Source organism: Apus apus, chromosome 11, assembly GCF_020740795.1.
Source record: "Apus apus isolate bApuApu2 chromosome 11, bApuApu2.pri.cur, whole genome shotgun sequence".
Lineage (NCBI taxonomy): Eukaryota > Metazoa > Chordata > Aves > Apodiformes > Apodidae > Apus > Apus apus.
Genome location: NC_067292.1, coordinates 12,279,431 through 12,297,845, shown reverse-complemented (window position 1 = coordinate 12,297,845; position 18,415 = coordinate 12,279,431). Strand labels below are relative to the sequence as shown.

General features: G+C 42.1%; 1 protein-coding gene and 1 long non-coding RNA gene across 4 annotated transcripts in view; one reads left to right on the top strand and one right to left on the bottom strand.

Annotated features, from left to right (window-relative positions):
• The window catches only part of LOC127389305 (uncharacterized), a 54,258-nt gene that overhangs the window by 24,501 nt on the left and 11,342 nt on the right, over window positions 1-18,415 (bottom strand). The window lies entirely within an intron of this gene.
• POP4 (POP4 homolog, ribonuclease P/MRP subunit) lies at window positions 8,290-11,311 on the top strand. Of its 3 annotated transcripts, XM_051629670.1 has the most exons (7): window positions 8,290-8,361; window positions 8,444-8,496; window positions 8,822-9,045; window positions 9,623-9,700; window positions 9,956-10,017; window positions 10,352-10,453; window positions 10,930-11,311. In XM_051629670.1, exons 1-7 carry the CDS (start codon window positions 8,355-8,357, stop codon window positions 11,064-11,066), a joined length of 663 nt encoding a protein of 220 aa, XP_051485630.1. In that variant the 5' UTR covers window positions 8,290-8,354; the 3' UTR covers window positions 11,067-11,311. The 3 variants fall into 3 exon arrangements, with proteins under 3 accessions (XP_051485630.1, XP_051485632.1, XP_051485631.1); XM_051629672.1 differs by lacking the exon at window positions 8,444-8,496 and having other exon boundaries at window positions 8,344-8,361; XM_051629671.1 differs by lacking the exons at window positions 8,290-8,361; window positions 8,444-8,496 and adding an exon at window positions 8,506-8,706.

The following is an 18,415-nucleotide window of genomic DNA, read 5'->3' as shown; positions in this document are numbered from 1 at the left end:
GCCTTCCACATCAGGTGAACATCTCCCCCATTTCAATGTCTGTCTGGCCCCAGCACTAGTTTTCTTCCAGAACAGGACAACCACAGACCAGGAGCTGGGCAGCACTATCAGCTAAAGTGCTGCATTGGTAAAGCGAGTGTGGGTCTGGGTAGAAAACTACACACTTCCCTGAGCCCAGACAGCACTTGTGGGTCTGCTGGTGAGTACCAGCGCACTGTTACATTCAAGTCAGTCCTTTCCTGCACCTCCTCTGCACCCCTGTCCAAGCCTCCTTGAGCTTACTGCAGTCTCCACTAACTGCTGTTCTTCCCATAGGTGCAATCTGCCACTGCCACGCACCTCATTTCACACTCTCGTAACTCTTAGAAATCCTTTTAAGCCACACCAACACCGAGCGACTCACGCACAAGCTATTTGCCAACTGGGGCTCTGTACTTGCTGGGCTGTGGTGAAGTAAATGATCCCCCAACAGCTGTCTGCAAATGTGGTTTGGGTCAGTTATAAGCCTGTGATTGGTTAATTTTGTTCAGAGGAACTGCATAAAGTAAACATTTTTTTCTACCCTTCTTACCCACTTTTCTGTTTTTAAGACATTTAGGATGCTTACTAATCTCTAACACCTGAAACAATCACTGTCAGGATGAAAGCTCTCCCCCTCCTACCACCACCATTTTGTCCCACTGCAAAATACATAAATTGAGCTCATGCTAAAATTAACATATATTGCTGAGGCAAATGAATTGGCATCTCCAAGTACATCTATTAGCTTCCAGCATTTCCTGAGAGGGGCTTTTATTTAATTACCAGCCTGACAAGCTAGCTCACTCCAGAACTGCAGCCACATTTATTACTTTTACCTCCTTGGATGCCTGCCTCTCTCTCTCTCTGGTTTATCAGATTTCTACTGAAGAGTCACACAAAATATTTTGTATTGCACCAGGTTATTGTATCTTTAAAAGGCACTTACTAGAGCACTGACCTCAAACAAGATTTTGGTTTGTTTTTTTTTTGTTGGCTTTGGATGGACCTTTTTTTTTTTCCAGTTGTCAAAGCAATCCAGCTGCATTAAACCCCTCACTGCCCCACCACATACCAGCAGTTTAGAAGAAGAGTATAGATAGGGAGATGAAAGCCTTCCCCATGAGGTCTGTGCAAGCCATTGACCACTGCTAATAAATACCTTGCTCACCATGAGAGTCAAAACCCTCGGATACTGTGACTACTTTTCATCCTCCCTATGTATGAAAACTTCAAGTGGAAATGCTGAGAAACTCCCGAGCATATGGCTCAGTGTCCTCCATTGCAGTCCAGTGAGAGGGATCTGCCTGAATGATGTGGGTCACACTTTATATTATCACCACTGCCTCTATAAACGTCTTATCTGGTTGATAAGAAGTTAATGTAGCTGAAAGGAATGTTCTAAAAATACAATGCTGCCTACATGCATTACCAGCATAGTTACAGCCAGTAACACAGTTTACACACCACCTACACACCACTCTGGAACAGCTGGTAAAGCAGCTATTATCTGTTACTGCCTCAGGCAGCAGCTCAGGACACTGCTAGTTCAGGTTTTGACTGCAGCAACACAGACACGATGGGGCTCCTTCAGCCCAGTTTCTACAGACAAACAGTTTCCACTTGTTTTTCTCTGTGTCGCACCACCTCAATTCATGGAGGCACACAAGCCCCGTGGGCAGGACTCATGTGAGCTGGCATGTTGTGACAGACACGTTCAAACCAGTGGAGCCTGAAGCTATGTGGTGTCTTGGCAGATGAGGCTGTCATGTGTCAACTCAGCCATGCATGTCTTTGGAGGTGAGCAAGCTGACTCATGTTATTAAAAAGAATGGTTCACACCTGACAGCCTCATTGTGTCTGGCATGAGCAGGACCTTGCTGATAGTCATGCCTTTAAGAAAGACACCTTGTTACAGAATAAAAATGAGAATTATTTTTTTTTTACTTTATGAACCTTTTCAATTTGGGATTTCATCCCAGTTCCTAACTGCAGGTATGCTGGCTGTTTGGCATGGAGCACCTGCTGACTGTGGGCTGTGCAGGAGGTGACTGCGGTGCCAGACACTGCTCTGCCCTGCCCTGATGGAGCCTCCTGCTCCTCCTTGGCTCGGAGCAGCAGGAGCAGCCCCTGAGCTGGAGGGTGTGCCCTCTGCCCAGAGAGCAACCCAAGAAATTAGTGCTGAAGCATCTTCTGGGAAAGCAAAAGATGCTTCAGTGAAACAAAAGTTATTTTAACATAAGCTTTGTACAAAAGGTGCCTCTTCCTTCCTCTGTCACCTTAGTCCTAGTAAAAACCACTCCAGAGCCCCGAGGCTGAGGTACACATAACATATGAAAAACATAAGTATATATGAACTGTTGATGATCAAGAGGTCACTGTGCATGGTCCTTCAGTATCTGGGTTGCCTGGCAGTGCCAGAAGGTTTGGAGGTGACCAGAGGAAACACCCCAGATAACCGGGCTGCGCACATACTGCAGCAGCAACAGCACCGGAGCACGAATGACCTTTAAGGTCCCTTCCAACCTTAACTATTCTATGGCTCTATGACGCTCTTCAAGGTACCATTTTCCTAGTGCACTCCATTACAAATAGTAACCTGCAGTACACAGAAAAAGAATTTTGGCCAAAACTTATCAAAGGTAAAGTGCCAAGTCAAGACAACCAAATCATATCACATAAGCTTGCAGAATTTGACAGCCCTTTTCTAGAAAAAAGTCTAAACTAAATTTTTTAAATTAAAATCCAACACAATTTATTTATTTCATTAAAGCATTTTATATGTATTATTTTTAAATTTTAATGAATTATGATAATTTATGTAGTTTAACCAAAACAAAATTAGATTTTAAACCATTTAATCTGCTCTAACTCCAATGACTATTATTACTTTGTGATTTTTAATACTTATTTTGTATCATACATGCTATCACATATGAGCCAATATTAATTATGTTTAAAAAGAAAATATTCAACAAGATTAAATGAGACTCTAAGACCAGCAAAAGTAATGACTGTAAGACAGACTGTCATAGAATAATACATGACTGCAGAATGCTGGTATTAATTAGTAAATACAAGCTGTTCAGGAGCAGCAGTGGTGTCTGTCATCCTGATGTGTGTTTGGATCATACATGATGATCTCAGCGTGCAGGGAAACTGAACATCAGCTGTTGAAGCCCGAGCTTACTGGCTCCTCATTACTGGTTTGGGGAGCAAGTGTTGCTTTTGTAGTGCTGCTCTGTGAGGCAAGGCTGGGTAGCTCTAGTTTCCAGTACTTCCCTCCAGATATTCTAGGGTCACTCATATTTTTAATATTTTCAGGATATAGATTCTTATTTTGATATTAGAATATATTGGTGTTTTTAAAAGTGGCCTCTTAACTTCCAGTGAAATTTAATGCATAGTCCTACATGCTAAAAAAATTTGCCTGCAAACAGGCAAAGTTCTTCCACAAGAGGAAACCATTTTTAAACTTTTTTTTAACTTGCTAGTTCAATTCTAACAACATGTAGCAATGCAATATGTACAGAAAATTGACAGCAGACAGTACACAGACCCCCCGAGGTGGCGGGGCAGGGCTGTGGGAGCACCAGCAGCCAAGACGCGGTCTCGGGCTGCCCTCTGGTGAGAGCAGCCTCAGCAACAAGGCCTGGGCTCCTGAACCCAGCCTTCCAATACAGCCTGCTTCTTTCTTTGGTTTTGTTTGAGAACCTGGTTTTTAAATAATTGCAATTTTCTGAAAACATTTCAGGATTATTATTTCTATGCCACTAAGATAAATTTGGATTATGTTTCCAAGAGCTTTCTTGTTTTCTTCACACACAAGAAAGCCAGTCTTTTTTTATGTACTCTGAAGAGGCAGCTGCAATTTGAGATTACAAGGAGCCAGGATTGTTAGGAAATCGCAAACCTTCAGCCAGAAAGAGTAGTTATCAGCTGGTGGGGGAGAACAGGACAGGGACATACATCTCATCCTAATCTATGAGTTAAAAGATGAGCTAATGAAGTAGAAAAAGCTATGGAAAAATATATGGAAAAGAAACATCTGAGGATGCGGGGTACATGAAAAGATCACGCTCACTAACCAACCACAGCCATCTAAAATCTGTCAACCAGACCCATAATGTAAGAGTTTGGGCTTCCACACACAAAACTAACCAACCTTCCTCTAGCAAACCTACACTGACATGAAATGAAAATTCAGCCACGGATATCAAGTATTCTGTCTACCCACCCAGCTGAATGGCAGCTCTTGCCCTGCCTGCCCACCACCAGTTTTTGCAGGGCAACAGTACCACACTTGACAGACCAGCACCACCTGGCGTGCACAGCCAGAGCTGGGAGGAAGCCGGGTGTGCAAGGGGTGCTCAGCCAAGGGCCCTGACTGTGCTGGCACAGAGCGGCTCTGCGCTCCTCACCAGGGGAAGGGGATGGCAGCAGAGGAGGAACAGGCACCCTGGAGGGATATTGGGAAGCAGGCCAGGGTGGTGGGACAGCCACAGGACTGACAGGGGCTGGATGCACACTGCTGCAGCACAACTGGGGGAACCTGAATTAACAGCTTCATATTTGGGTAAAGGAAATCAGATCAGAGGGGTTTAAATGGAAATTATTTTCACCAGTACAGACATCCCTAAGGACCACATTCAGCTGCTAATACAATTTGGCCAGAGGAATAAACTCTATTGATCCTGAAAGATCAAATGCTTGCTGAAACAGTCCTTCTAGAGAATGATGATATTTATTTCTTGTATCAGTGACAATCAGCAGAACTGTAACAGCGATTATAGCCCAGTCACTTTTTACACACATCAGTAATCTCATGTACTTCTGCTCATCTCTTGCTTCCATCCACAATGACTCTCTTTAAAAAAAAAAAAAAAAAAAAAAAAAAAAAAATCACACTGATCTTCTATTTTTGTGTCACACAAATATCTGTAATTAACATCTCTGGTCCTTCTGCATCTCAAGTCTTACCTTTCTGTGACTGTCAATCTAAAATTCTTTTTATAACTGCCTCCACATTCACTCTTCTCCAGCACACTGCTGTTACCTAGCCTGGCCTACACACGGTTTTTTCCTCATTCCTGGAATTAAGCAGTATTCACAGGTACAGCAATGTGGCCCCCTAGTGCACATAGTTATATTGCTTCAATGTTGGGGTTTTGTGTAGGTTTTTTATATATATGTATTATTTTAGAGTAAACAATAAAGCCATACATAGATTTAACAGAATAAGAAATGCCAATACTTGCACCTATAACTTGGTATTAATAAAATATTTTATGGATTTATATAACTATAAACCTGCTCCAACGGATTTACTTGAAGTAAATAGCTTCGCAAGTCTAAGACACTGAGACAGGCAGATGCAAAACATTCGGAAACAGAATCATAGAATGGATAAGGTTGGAAGAAACCTTAAAAATCATCAGATTCCAACCTCCCTGCTATGAGCAGGGAGACCTCCCACCAGACAAGGCTGCACAAGCCTCATCCAGCCTGGCTTTAAACACCTTCAGGGAGGGGAAATCCACAACCTCCCTGGGCAACCTAATCTAGTGTTTTACTACCCTCATTTTGAAGAATTTCTTCCTGATGTCTAACCTAAATCTTCCCTCTTTCAGTTTAAAACCATTACCTGTTGTCCTATAACTGCCCCCTCTGGTGAAAAGCCCCTCCCCAGCTTTCCTGTAGCCCCTTCAGGCACTGGAAAGCTGCTATAAGGTCTCCCTGGAGCCTTTTCTTCTCCAGGCTGAACAACCCCAACTCTCTCAGCCTGTCTTCTTAGTATTATAATTACTTTGTTTGCATATTTCCACTTCACTTTATATACACATTTTACCCATCTTTCCTCATTTCTCTGAGCCTTCTCTTACTTATCTACAAACTGCCTTTGTGTGCTCTCTGGTTCCTCAGTTTCTTTGCCTATTCTTTTTCACATCTATCTGATGGGAGCCCTGGCTCCTGATGCAGAGCTTTCTTGCTTGGACACACACTAATGCGTTGATCTTGCTCCCTCAGACATTATATCTGAAGATAAATTGGGAAATGAAGACACAGAGCTGTTGAAAGAGACTGGCTTCCCCAGGCACCAGTTTAGCCTGGATCATTGGATTTACAACACCAGCACTGCCAGCACTGATTTAACTATTAATCCCTGAAGTGCCCTAGGAATTGCAGGATAAATCCAGTGAAAGAGCACTCATGTGGCCCTGAAGACCCATAGCACTTATTCTGGTACTCTGTTCATGAAAATTGATCTTTCCTTGGTAGCAATGACAACTCAAGGAGTCCATGCTTTGTAAAACCAAGAGATCTGCTTGCTGTGGCAATATACTTAACCGCCAGGAGGCCTGTGATACAAACCAACCAGTGGTCATGCTTAATACTCTGCAGAGACTGGCTCTTTCTTCTTTATACACACACACAAAGAGATCTACAATTTCATTCCCTGATAGGGATCACTTTAGAGCCTTTGTGCTCCACAGCAGCACTCAACAAAAGCATTGTGTTTCCTATACCCTGCCTCATTAACTTGCTCCCTAAGTATCCTTTACCAAGCAGTGCTTAATTTTCTGCTAAGCCAATTTCCACCTGCGACAAGAATATAAACCTCTTCTGAATCTGGAGAACCATCATGTCTGAGCCTAGGGCAGCACAAGTTGGGACTAGGCTAGCAAGGAAATGGAATTGACTTCTCTGGTTTCAAGGTATCTCTGTATTGTACAGCAAGCAGGACTTAAGTCCTATCCCAAAAGGAAAGAGGCAGCAAGATACCAGAGGAGCTAAACTCCACTGGGAGTGGCATCTTCCTGATTTTTTGACCTTGATTGCTAGGAACATGGGGACAAATTTTAAACAAAGATCTCGTGTTACCGAGTGTGTGATTACAGGCACAGTTACAGCATCATTTGTCACAGTTAGCTACTGGGAACAGCAGAACGGGAACACGCACAAGTCAGGCACCTGCAATGGCATTGAGGGCTATGGTTGGAGAGGCCTTGAAGAAGACTAGGACTAGGGAAAAAACCCTCTCTCCTACCAAGAGAAATAGGATGGGAAGAACTCTGCCAGAAGGCAGAGAGGGCCTGTGCCTTCCCAGGGCCTGAGGAGCTCACACAGTGGCTGGCTCCAGCACCCCATTTGTAAATCCTGGGTGAGGGAAATCTGCTGAATAAATCAAGTAACAAAAGGTGGAAGGTGAAGAGGCTTCAGGGTGGAAATGGAGAAATTAATTTCCCAGCATCTTTGGTGCAAGCAAATGCAGCATGAGGGAGAAGGACTGATGTGTCTAGGCTGCCTGTCATAATGAGTGTCCAGACTCTAAAGCAACGCTGTCACTATGGGAAGGACACTACAAATCAGTACCTGAACAGACTGGTCTAGTCCAAGTGTACATGATCAAACTGAAATGGTGACTACAGAATGTTAGGTGGCTTGCATTACGGAAGGTATGACTGACAAGGCTTTTTAAAAAATAAATTTCCCCGTGATAGTAACTGAATTAGCTGCTGCTCTACTTTCTGAAGACAGATAATTTGTTAGTATAGAAGAGGTAAGTAAGTCATACTAATTTTGTAAGGCTGTTTCTTTGACTCCAGCTAGAAATAATACTAATTTTGCAACCTGAACACTGCTGAAATAAACCTGTGGCTTGTGTAATAATAGTAATGTGGCTGCTCAGACACCTACAGGTATTAGACAGTCCATATCTAGCCTAATCTAAATGTCTGATCTAACAATCTATCCTGACCCCAGCTTCCACTTTTGTACAACCTCATGGTTATGATAAGCAATGCCACTTCCCATTGCACATTCAGATTTTTATCTTGGCAATGGCTTCCCTCTAAACCAGAGTCCACCATGGTTTGTGATTTATGAGGGACACTGAGCTCTTTGGGACCTTAGTGCCAGACATGTTAGATTTTTAGCAAGCAGAATATAACGATTCTGACAATTTACACACACACACCCCGCCTCCTTTTTGGCTCTGGTTTGCTGAAAAGATCTTAGGAGCCCTTCATCATGCAGAGATCAGGCAAGACCAGACGGCGAGGGCTGGGCTACCCCGCACCGCTCCCTGCCCACACAGCTCTCCCCCCGCGGAGGCTGCTTTGGGCGCGTTTCTGTAGACCTGAGCTCAGCCCGGGCTCAGACAGCCGCAGGGCTCGGCTTCTGCTCCCCAGGGCCGTCATCTCCGCACTCGGGCAACCTCACTAACCCGGCAGAGCTCTGCTGGCTCCACCTTTGCGGCCGGCCCGGGGAGCCGCCGCTCTGCGCAGGCGCGCGTCGCCTCCGTGTCGTCACCACCTGCGACAGAGGTCGTCGCGATGGAGGGTGAGCGTTGGGGGGCCAGCGGGGACTGGCGGGCGCCCCGGAGGGCCCCCCGGCTGACTCCCCGGCCTGCTCTGCCTTGCAGGGGAGCTATACCGCCGCCTGTCGTTAGGGGAGACCGGGGAGCCGCGCCTCCAGGTACCGCTGCCCACTCGGCGGGCCCGAGGGGGTGGCGGGAGCAGCGAGCGGTTCCGGCGCTGCTCCCGCACCCCTGGAAAGACCCAGGGAAAGGGGGGGCGGCACCGGAATCCGCAGCACACCCCGTTGGGCTTGAGCGTTGAACCCTGGACACAAACCCGGCATTTCCTCACCCACAGATACCAGTTACAGTAACGACGCGAGTTCTCGGCACGCGAACCTCTCCCTTTGCTGCATGTTTTGTGCAGCTCTCCCGTTCCTACGGCTATTGTGTCACCCTGATTGAAATTTTAACTTTTTAAACTATCTTTTAAAATATCTTTAGCCTCAGGGATCAGAAGAGGCAAAAGCGTTTGTTAATGCCTTCCTGAAGCGCAGCATGCCCAAAAAGAAAGATGAAGCCATCCAGGATATATTAACTCGGAAAGCTGTAGTTCTTCAGCATTATTCCAAAAAAAAGACAAAGCAAAAGAGGAGGAAAGCAAAAGGTTTTACTGCCAAGCAAAGGCGTGAAATGCGTCTTTTTGAAATTGAACCTGAGCAGCAAAGGTAAGATCTTAAATATTTTCTTTGAGTAGTAATAGTGGGAAGCACATCAAAAGCACATAACAGGAGCAGTCAGTCTGGGACTCCGAGGAGGAAACTTCTCATCTGTATATTGGAAAATTTCATTCCTATTTGTTACTGGTTCTCTTCCCTTTAGTATACCTAAATATGACAAGAAATTCAACCCAAATACAGTCACCTCTTATGTCAGATTTTGAAGTTAGACTGCCTGTGGCCAGAAAGTCAAAATTCTTTATTGGTTCCTCCAACTCATGCATGTTGAATAAATCCCCTGCTGCCACTAACATGAGTACGTGGGGAGGTACAGGAGAAGACATCTCTTTGGTCTTAGATGTAGCCTGCTCCTCCAGAACACATCACCGGTTTGGGGTGTTAGTTTGTGTTTTCTTTTTATAAAGCAAACCTGCTTGGAGTGGTTTCCCTCAGGTTAAATTATGAAAACAGATTACAAAACTTATGTTAATTCTGTTATAAATATGGATTCCTTCAGTAATCAACCAACAGATTTTTTGATTTTTTGATATTTTTATGTATAATACTTTTTGTCTTTTTACTGCAGATATGCCATCTTTCTACCACTACATGAACTCTGGAAACAATACATCAGAGACCTGTGTCATGGACTTAAACCAGATGCGTAAGTTGAGATATTTTAAAAATAGTGTGGTTTTTATTTAGTAGGTATTTCTAGGGTTACTGAGTTACTGCTTGATAATGTACTATGTATATATGTATACATGTACATATATGTATATATGTATTATGTAATATAATTATGTATTATTTAGGTACGCTTCGACCAGTATTTCCATAGTCATGGTCACATTTTGTAAACCTAATTTTCCATATAATTTTTCTTTCCTTTGTCTCTAATCCCAACCTCTTCTTCAAGGCAACCACATATGGTTCAGGGCAAACTGCTAAAAGCTGATCTCCATGGAGCTATTGTTACAGGTATTCTGTTTGTTTTCTTTTTCAAAAATTAAATCATCACTCCTATATATCAGGTGCTCATTTTTAAATTTCTTTCAGTATCATTAACTCCAGAATCACACAGTTGAGAACATGTTGATGGCTTCTTTCTCTTACCAACGCTAATTCCTTTTCAATTGCTTTTGAAAATCATGTTGTTAGTTGCAAAGATTAATTTCAAGTTTGACGACTGGTTACTGTAATTGCATTATTTCAGAGTATTGCAAACCAATTTTTTAAATCATGAAGCTACTGTAGAAGAACAAATAAACTGCTTGCATCTGAAATTTTCCAATACATACTTCTCTTCTTTCAGTCACAAAATCTAAGTGCCCCTCTTATGTTGGGATAACAGGAATCGTTCTACAGGAATTTAAACATGTCTTCAAAATTATCACTAAAGAGGACAAATTAAAAGGTATATAAGGCAATTTTTTCTGTATTTTTCTCAAGTGTAATAATCAGAAATTTTTTAAATACACTATTCATGTTACACCTGAGTACATTGTTTTATATCAGTGCTTTTAATTCTTTGCATAGAGTGGCTGAAGTCAGTGTCTTTACTGACCACACTACGGCCCAATATCCTATCAAAAAGCACCTCATTAGAAATAAACAGTTAAAAAAGGGTATTTTCAATGAACCAAGTGTGGTATATGATATGGCTCGTTCTTCTGATTCATCTAGTTGTTCTCTGCAACACCTACTTCATGCTTCTGAACGAGGACTAACTTCAGTAATTCCTGTTTAAAATTTAGGTTTTGGTTAGTTTTCTTCTCTTGCTAAAGCAGAAAAGCCTTGAAACATGGCAAACTTCAAGTCCTCTGGTATATTTTCATAACAAGGATTTACATTGGTCCACTTCTGTTAATTTCTTTCCTTTTGCATTTTCAGTTATTCCCAAACTTAACAATGTATTTAGCTTGGAGACTGATGGATTCATTTCCTACATCTATGGAAGCAAGTTCCAGCTTAGAGCAAGTGAGCGGTCTGCAAAAAAATTCAAGTTGAAAGGAACTATTGACCTATAACGTCTTAGAAAATCAGAAGTATTAATAGAAATGTCTGCTGGTTTTATGCAGTTTAAAGACCAGGTTTTCTGGCAGATTGAAAATGGAATAGCTATGTGAAATATTTCTAAAGCAGTTTTTCGTACTGAAGAATTAGTATCTGTTGTCTCTAAAGCAGTCTCTCAGATTGTTGAGAGTTTGTTGCATTTGTTTTGTCATTTGTATGTAACATTCTGGCTTTATTAAACTTACATTATTAGTATTCATTACCTGACTTCTCTTTCAATTTATAATCCTAAATTTGCACAATGAAAATTTTCTCTTGTAACTGACTACCATTGCCTTCTGCATACATTGGGCTTTATCTGCCTATTACATGCTTACAGTGAGACTCAGTGACGACAACTGCTCTTTTGTAATCATGGCTCCTGGGCCAACATTGACATCTTTGCCTGGTGCAAGCACATACAAGTTAAGTTGTTTCAGCTGAATACTTCCTTTCCTGTGGTTAATATTGCTACAGGTAACATATATATGCCAACATACTAAACATGTAATGCAGCCATGCAAGCTGTTTGCTTACTAGGTGCTTAATAATAGTGTAACACTTCAAGGTTAAATCAGATATGTCTATATTAGTAAACATATTGTCATGCCAGTGTGCAGGGAACACAGCACATGACATAAGAGGGAAGAACATGAAGCTAGAAATTTGAAGATGGAAGTGACACCCATTCAATCTTGTATTTCACAATTACCCACAAAATTGCTTTATGAATATTTAACCTCTATTCATAGAGCTTTACTTTAGCCTGTTTTTGTACCTGCTTACGACATGGTGTCTATGTTATACATTTAAAAATACCATTATTCTTATTAAAAGATGCATGTTACATGCACAATTTTATAAATGGCTAGCATGGGTGGCACTTAATATATATAATTTGTTTGTGAGCACCACATCACTGGAACACAAGAAATCAGGTAGTTTCCTAGTGGAAGGCTTCTAAACTCACCATTAGAAGCTTCTAATATTTATGCTTGCTATAAATTCTTGCATTTTGCAGCAGTCTCCAACAGCAGTTTTAATGGCAACCCCACACTTTCACCAGTGGAGACTTGTTCAGCTTGCATGAGTGTGCTTCAGGTATCCTCAGCCCCTTTTTCTCTTTGTTTTTTTTTTTTTTGTTTTTCTCTCCACTATGTACTTTCAGGATCCTTTTTTGATTGCCCAGATTACAATCTTTCATTGACTAGGCAGGTTTGACTTTTTTGGGAGGTGGAAGCAACCCCTGTATTTACATCACTTAACATTCGTCTTTTATAAAAGCCTCTCTGCTGTTTATGTTATAAAGGTAGCTTTCCGAAGCTTTCAATCTGAATCATGAAGTCAATTTCAGGATCAAATGAAATACCTGTATCTAGGAAGAGAAGTATTTCCCTGCCATCATTTAAGCATTTGTAGCCAACGAGAATAATTTCTCTGAAGAGAACATAGCTGTTCCTCACATAAACTACACACCGAAGCCTAGCACTGGGGTTAGGGTGACAATTCCCAGCTGGAGCTCTTCACTGCACTGCAGAGCACACAAGCCATTTTTCTGCCTAAGATCATCACTAATTCCTAACCTCCCCAGTCCTACAAAAACACCAACTGTGCCAGCCAGCCCTCAGTCACTTGGCCTCCAGTGCACCTACTTCCTTTCTGGAAAGTGTTGCTGGGAGGGGTTAGAGGAGAGCTGCATGTCCCTGGCATGAACCCTCAGCCACAGACCAGATTCAGCATCACCAAACCAGAATGATGAGTCGAAATCACAGCATGAGCTACCGTAGTTCTGAAGATGAACAGACTGTTTCTCTGCCCCCTTTGAAGTCAGGAAATAAAGCAGTTGGTATGGAAATAAATCTTTGTGGCAATTACATGAAGATAGGGAAAACAGAGGATTATGCTAGAGATGTATACTTTATACAAGGACAGAGAGTCATTTCACACCAATGGAAAGCTAAGAAACAGAAAGCTTTTGAAAATATAAAAACTTCAAAGTGCCAAAAAGTAGAAGCTTTTTTTCAATTAATTTATCTCTGAAATAACAAGATGTATTAAGGTTGTTAGATCTGAATTATTAGTCTACCTAGAACCCATTACTCCTCTCAATGCCCTCTGAAATAAAATCCCTTGGGTTTCCTGTGGCAGGCCAGAAGGAAAAACAAACAAATCATAGCAGAACCTTTCCTTTCAGGACAATGACCCAATTATAATTTTGCTCATAGCCTTCAGTGTAATATCTAATTAAGACATCTGTTAAATGCCTATAATATTAAATTAATAGAGGGAAGCTAATAGAACTTTATTGGCATAGTCTGGTTAATTAACATTAAGGTCCTTTAATGGATGTCTTAAATAGATATCATTAATGAGAATGCCATACAAATTGGAATTAGGTGCAATCATGTTTCATTGTGCTGTGAAGGACATAACATATTCTACCATATGGACACACAGACGAACATGACACAACTTCCCATAGCTACTGGCATTTCCATTTTTTTAAACTATTTCAGCAACCAAAAAAGACAAATGCTGTCTAGGAGTCCCTTTCAATAAATAATAGCAAGGCATTCATTATTTACAGCAAAGAGTGCTGAAGAGACATTTAAAGGTCTCCTCAAGGTAATCACATGCACGTAGCACATAAAGACAGATGACAAATGAAGAACAACAAGAGAACTGAACAGCCTACACATTCAACACGCCTTTACTGCAGTTAGTAAATCACCTGAAGAGGCCTTTTTTTGTAATGACTCAGTAGGTGTTCCAAACAGTACCTATAAATCACTTAAGATAAATCACTCCCACAGACCACTGGTATCCCCGTCTACCCGTCAGCTCCTTGAACCAAACCCTTGTCCCATTTGCTTTCTCCAGGACACTGCTCTGTGTTTATCTTTCACTAGAGAATGCATTAAACTTGCCGCTGCCTGTAAAGGAACTTCCTTAGAAACTGGGTAATGCAAACATGACAGCTCACCAGTCCTCCCTTGCTGATTCATGATTGTTTCCCATCTCTTCATTAGCTGAGACAGTTAATGTTAGAAAACTGGAAAAACTAATCACAGCTGTCTCTAGTATGCCTCTTCCTTCTTATGTTCAACTCTAAATTGTATGCAGCAGAGAGATGTTTTCATTACTTTTATACCTAAGCTCTCACTAAAGAAGAGGCTAACCAGGAAATAATGAATAATGAACAACAACCAACAATATACTGTCTCACTATGTTACATAGATTTCCTATTACTGCATATATATATAATACATACAAAACCACATATATTTATAACCAATCTGAACTGAAACAGCTGTAAACTATCCAGTTGAATTTTGAACATTTAAGCAATAGTGGGAAAGCAAATTAAAAAATCCTGTAATTTATGTTTGAAATCTCAAAATAATTCGTTGTAGAAAATGCTTGAAATTAAAAACCAGTTACACCAAAGAAAGCACACAGAGTTTTCTATTTGAGGGAAACTCAAATAGAATATTAAATCACTGAAACCACAGCAGCACGTAGCTGATGTTAATTCTATAGATTTGTGCTGGTTTGGTTAGGCGAGATTCTTGATAGTGGGAGAAGGCCCCAGGGGTGGATCCAGTAAGAAGCTGAGAAGCTCCTCCTGCTCCAACCCCAGCCAAGAAGCCATCAGAGAGACAACAGATGCGCCTATGCGATTAACATACGAAAGAACTGACAAAAGACCTGAGCAGAGCAAGCAGTTAAGACAGAAGAGCTGAGCTGGAGAGGTGAAAGGCAGTACTGGGGTGAAGATCCCAGGTGGCTGGCGAGAAAGGAGGGGAAGAAGGTGCCCAAGCATGTTTCCCTGCGGCCTATGGCGAAATGGCAGACTGTCCCGCTGCATTAATGGAGGAACGTGGTAGAACGTTCCCTGAAGGCACCAGCAAGGGTGAACTTGGCCAGTGGACTTGGATTTGCTGCCAGTGGACCAGGATTATGCAGCTGTGGAAGACCCCGGTGCCAGGGGAGCTGCCTGTTCCGAAGCAGCCCGTGACCCTGTGAGAAGCCTGCGCTGGAGCAGCTGCGGACCTCGTGAGAAAGACTCATGAAGGAGAGGTGTGCGGAGGCCTCTCTCCCAGGGAGGGACCCCGTGGGGAAGCAGAGGAGGACTGTAAGGAATCCTTCTTCCTGAGGAGGATGGCGCTGCAAGAACCACCAGCCTGTGAACGGACTCTAAACCCCATCCCCCGCCCCCCCGTGCTGCTGGGGGAAAGGAGGTAGAGAAATCGGGAACAAAGCAATTTGGGCCCGGGAAGAAGGGAGGGGTGGGGTAACGAGTAAGGAAGACTCTTTGTACCGTGTCCTGTGTGCATTTGATTAGTGTAACTTTAAATTATTATTTTTCCCCAAGTTGAGCCTGTTTTGCCCGGGACCTTAGTCGGTGAAGAACCCTCCTCGTCCTTTGTTTCAACCCATGAGCTTCTGGTTGGGCTTTGTCCTCCCCATCCCACAGTGAGGGGGGAGAAGGGTAGGAATTGAGTGAGCGGCCACGTGGCTGGTTCTGTTTTGTTTTCTTAGGCCCAAACCACAATATTCAAGCTACCTAATGGTTTCCCTACCTAGGGAAGCATGAGAAAGAGAATAACAGTTTGATCTGGAGCCTTTTAAAATGAATTCTCAAGCTTTGGACAAGCTCATTCCCCTAACAGACTCTCTTTGTCTGTTTCAGTATTTCAGAGCTGAGAGGACTTGTGTCTATGCAAGAGACGAGAACTAATTTCTAAGCTTCTTGTCACCTTTGACCAAGCAACTTTGATTAAACAAACCTTAAGATAATTTGGAACAGTTAACACATGGTCCAGACCCACTGTACTGCATTAGGTCCGAGACACCATCTTGCTCTTCTGCATTAGCAGCATGTTTGCAGGAAACAGGAGCAGTATGTTCTCACAACCTGGGCAGCACTGCTTTTGTCTAAACAGCAATTCCTCAGCCTCTTAACAGAGCAGTTATCTGTGCCTGTTTATCAGTTAAAAGTCCCAAACCCATGCACTGACAGATTTTGTAACTAACAAAAGTTCTGATCACCTTATAATTCTTGCTGCAGTCACTGACACCTTCACACTGCTTCACACAGATGGCTAATTCCTAGCTCCTGCTATTTGAACTCCTCTCTCAGCACATACTACAACTTCCCTGATTATTATCTCCCCCTCCACAGCAACCTTACCGTAGGTGATGCAAGTACAAGGCTTCAGCAATCCACAAGCTCTCCTTTCTCCTTCAGCCTACACACCATGTGAGGTTTGAGCAGTTCTAGCAAGACAGAAAGTCCCGGTAGCCAGTAGCAGCTGGATCAGACCACCCTCCTAATCATTGCAGCTGAGGCAAATGCCCAGCTGATCTCTAGCAACACAAAAACTCCAGACTAGCTTTCTTGATAATGGCAAACACCTGAGTACTTTGAAAGACTAACCTTTGTCAGCTGGGCCTCTTACATAAGCTGTACTGCCTTCTTGCACCCAAAGTGAGATCAGCTTGTGGGGGCCTTCATGACTAAAGGACATTAGTTAACATATATAACAAATGCTCACCTTTGTTCATCTTGTTAGACAAACAAAAACTGGATTTACAAAGCTTGTCATGCTACAACATTCACTCGACCATGGTCCTACAGACCACGTCAAATTGTATGTTGAGAACAGTCAATTCCATGACATTTTAGAGGTGTGATCTGTTTTTGACTCATACTCCCCTTGATTAATTCTGTCATTTCTGCAGTATCCAACTCCAGTTCAGAGTCACCTTCCTTACCGCATGTGGTGAAAATGTATTATTTTTGTAAGGCAGAAATCTCCCTCAGCAAACTGCTTTAATTAAATTAATGAGAAAATATGAAAAATAGAGGATCAAGCATTCACTGCTGCTGAGAGGAGCAGTTACATCTGGTAAATGCAACCCTCCTGGGCTACAGAACAAACAGTATCTGGTGCTCTACCTACGTAGAGCCTGCATAGGTTTAGACACCTAGCTCTGCATACTCTGCTGTTGTAGAGAGAACTAAGAGAACCCATGAACATTTACAACTGAATTAAGAACTCTCCCTGTTAAGAAAGCTCTCTGCTGCTTTATATTACCATATTAGTCAGATACGGTACATTACCTTATAAACATTAAGAAGAGAAAAACAAAAATTAGTATACAATTGACTAAAATAACATCACTGATAGCTTCAAGCCAGGATGCTGAGGGAAAAGGCACAACCTAAACTTTAAGGTCTATCTTGCCCTGCTCCCCAGCCTATTTTTAGGCTAATACTTTTTTCATCCTGCTGGTAACTATTCCCATAGCACCTAACTATTGCCAAACAACACTGATTTAAAACATGCTATTTTCATATACTTTCAGGCACTGACCAATCTTCTAATAACAATTGCCTATTGCCAGCTGAACAACGTGTTAAAGATACACAGTACAGACCTGTTGATATAAATTTCTTCCTAGTGTATTAGTTAATAAATGCAGCCTCATTTCTCTCAGGTCCCAGAATGAGAGCTCCTAGTGTCATGATATACATGCATACTTTTGAGACACTGATCTTAAAATATACAAAAACTGGATTTACAAAAGTTAGATTTCAAAAACAAAACCTCAAGCATGGCTCCACGCATTTATCCCTGAGCCAGGGCTTCTCAGCTGAGCCACATGGCTCCAGAGCTGCAGGCTTGTAGAAGAATGTTTAGGGCAAAGTACTTGCTGTGTATGAGTCCAGCTGCCAACAGAGACCTCTGGCTACAAGCTCCTTGGCCATCCCCTAGTGTCTACACAGTGTCAGCCCCAAAATGGATGTCACGAAATAGCACTGTTATTCTGGGAGGGAAGGAAAAATAGGATTATGCACTTCTTCTAAATGTTAAAATAATCCCATAAATCTGAATACAATTAATTATTTTGTGTGTGTGTGTGAAATTGTCTGCAACACTCTGCTATGCATATTCTTTCTCTAAAGGATTATTTCAAAATTATGGACTCAAACATTCAGCTGGATAGTTCTTGGGTGGCTGAGGTGCTCACTGAAGAATTTAAATGATGTAATAGCTATTGAACACCCCATTATATGGCTGCCTAATTAATGTAAATGATAGTTATGTCTCACTCACAGAGGATTATTTTACACAGAGGAAAATCTACTCACTGTCACAGTAGCCATTTTGATAGTTTTTATAGGAGCAGTTGCATTATGGCTTCATTGAGTAAAAGGTAAGTAGCCGTCCTAAATAATGAAGATTGGAGGTTTAATAGTCCCAATAAAGAATCCTGCGGGTTTTTTATTTAAAAAATTAGAGTTTGATTGCAAGC

What these genes read in the sequence shown, in the direction of transcription:
- POP4 (XM_051629670.1), top strand. An exon ending in CATGGACTTAAACCAGATGC is followed by an intron (nt 9,701 to 9,955) that starts GTAAGTTGAGAT and finishes CTCTTCTTCAAG; the next exon opens with GCAACCACATATGGTTCAGG. An exon ending in TAAAGAGGACAAATTAAAAG is followed by an intron (nt 10,454 to 10,929) that starts GTATATAAGGCA and finishes TTGCATTTTCAG; the next exon opens with TTATTCCCAAACTTAACAAT.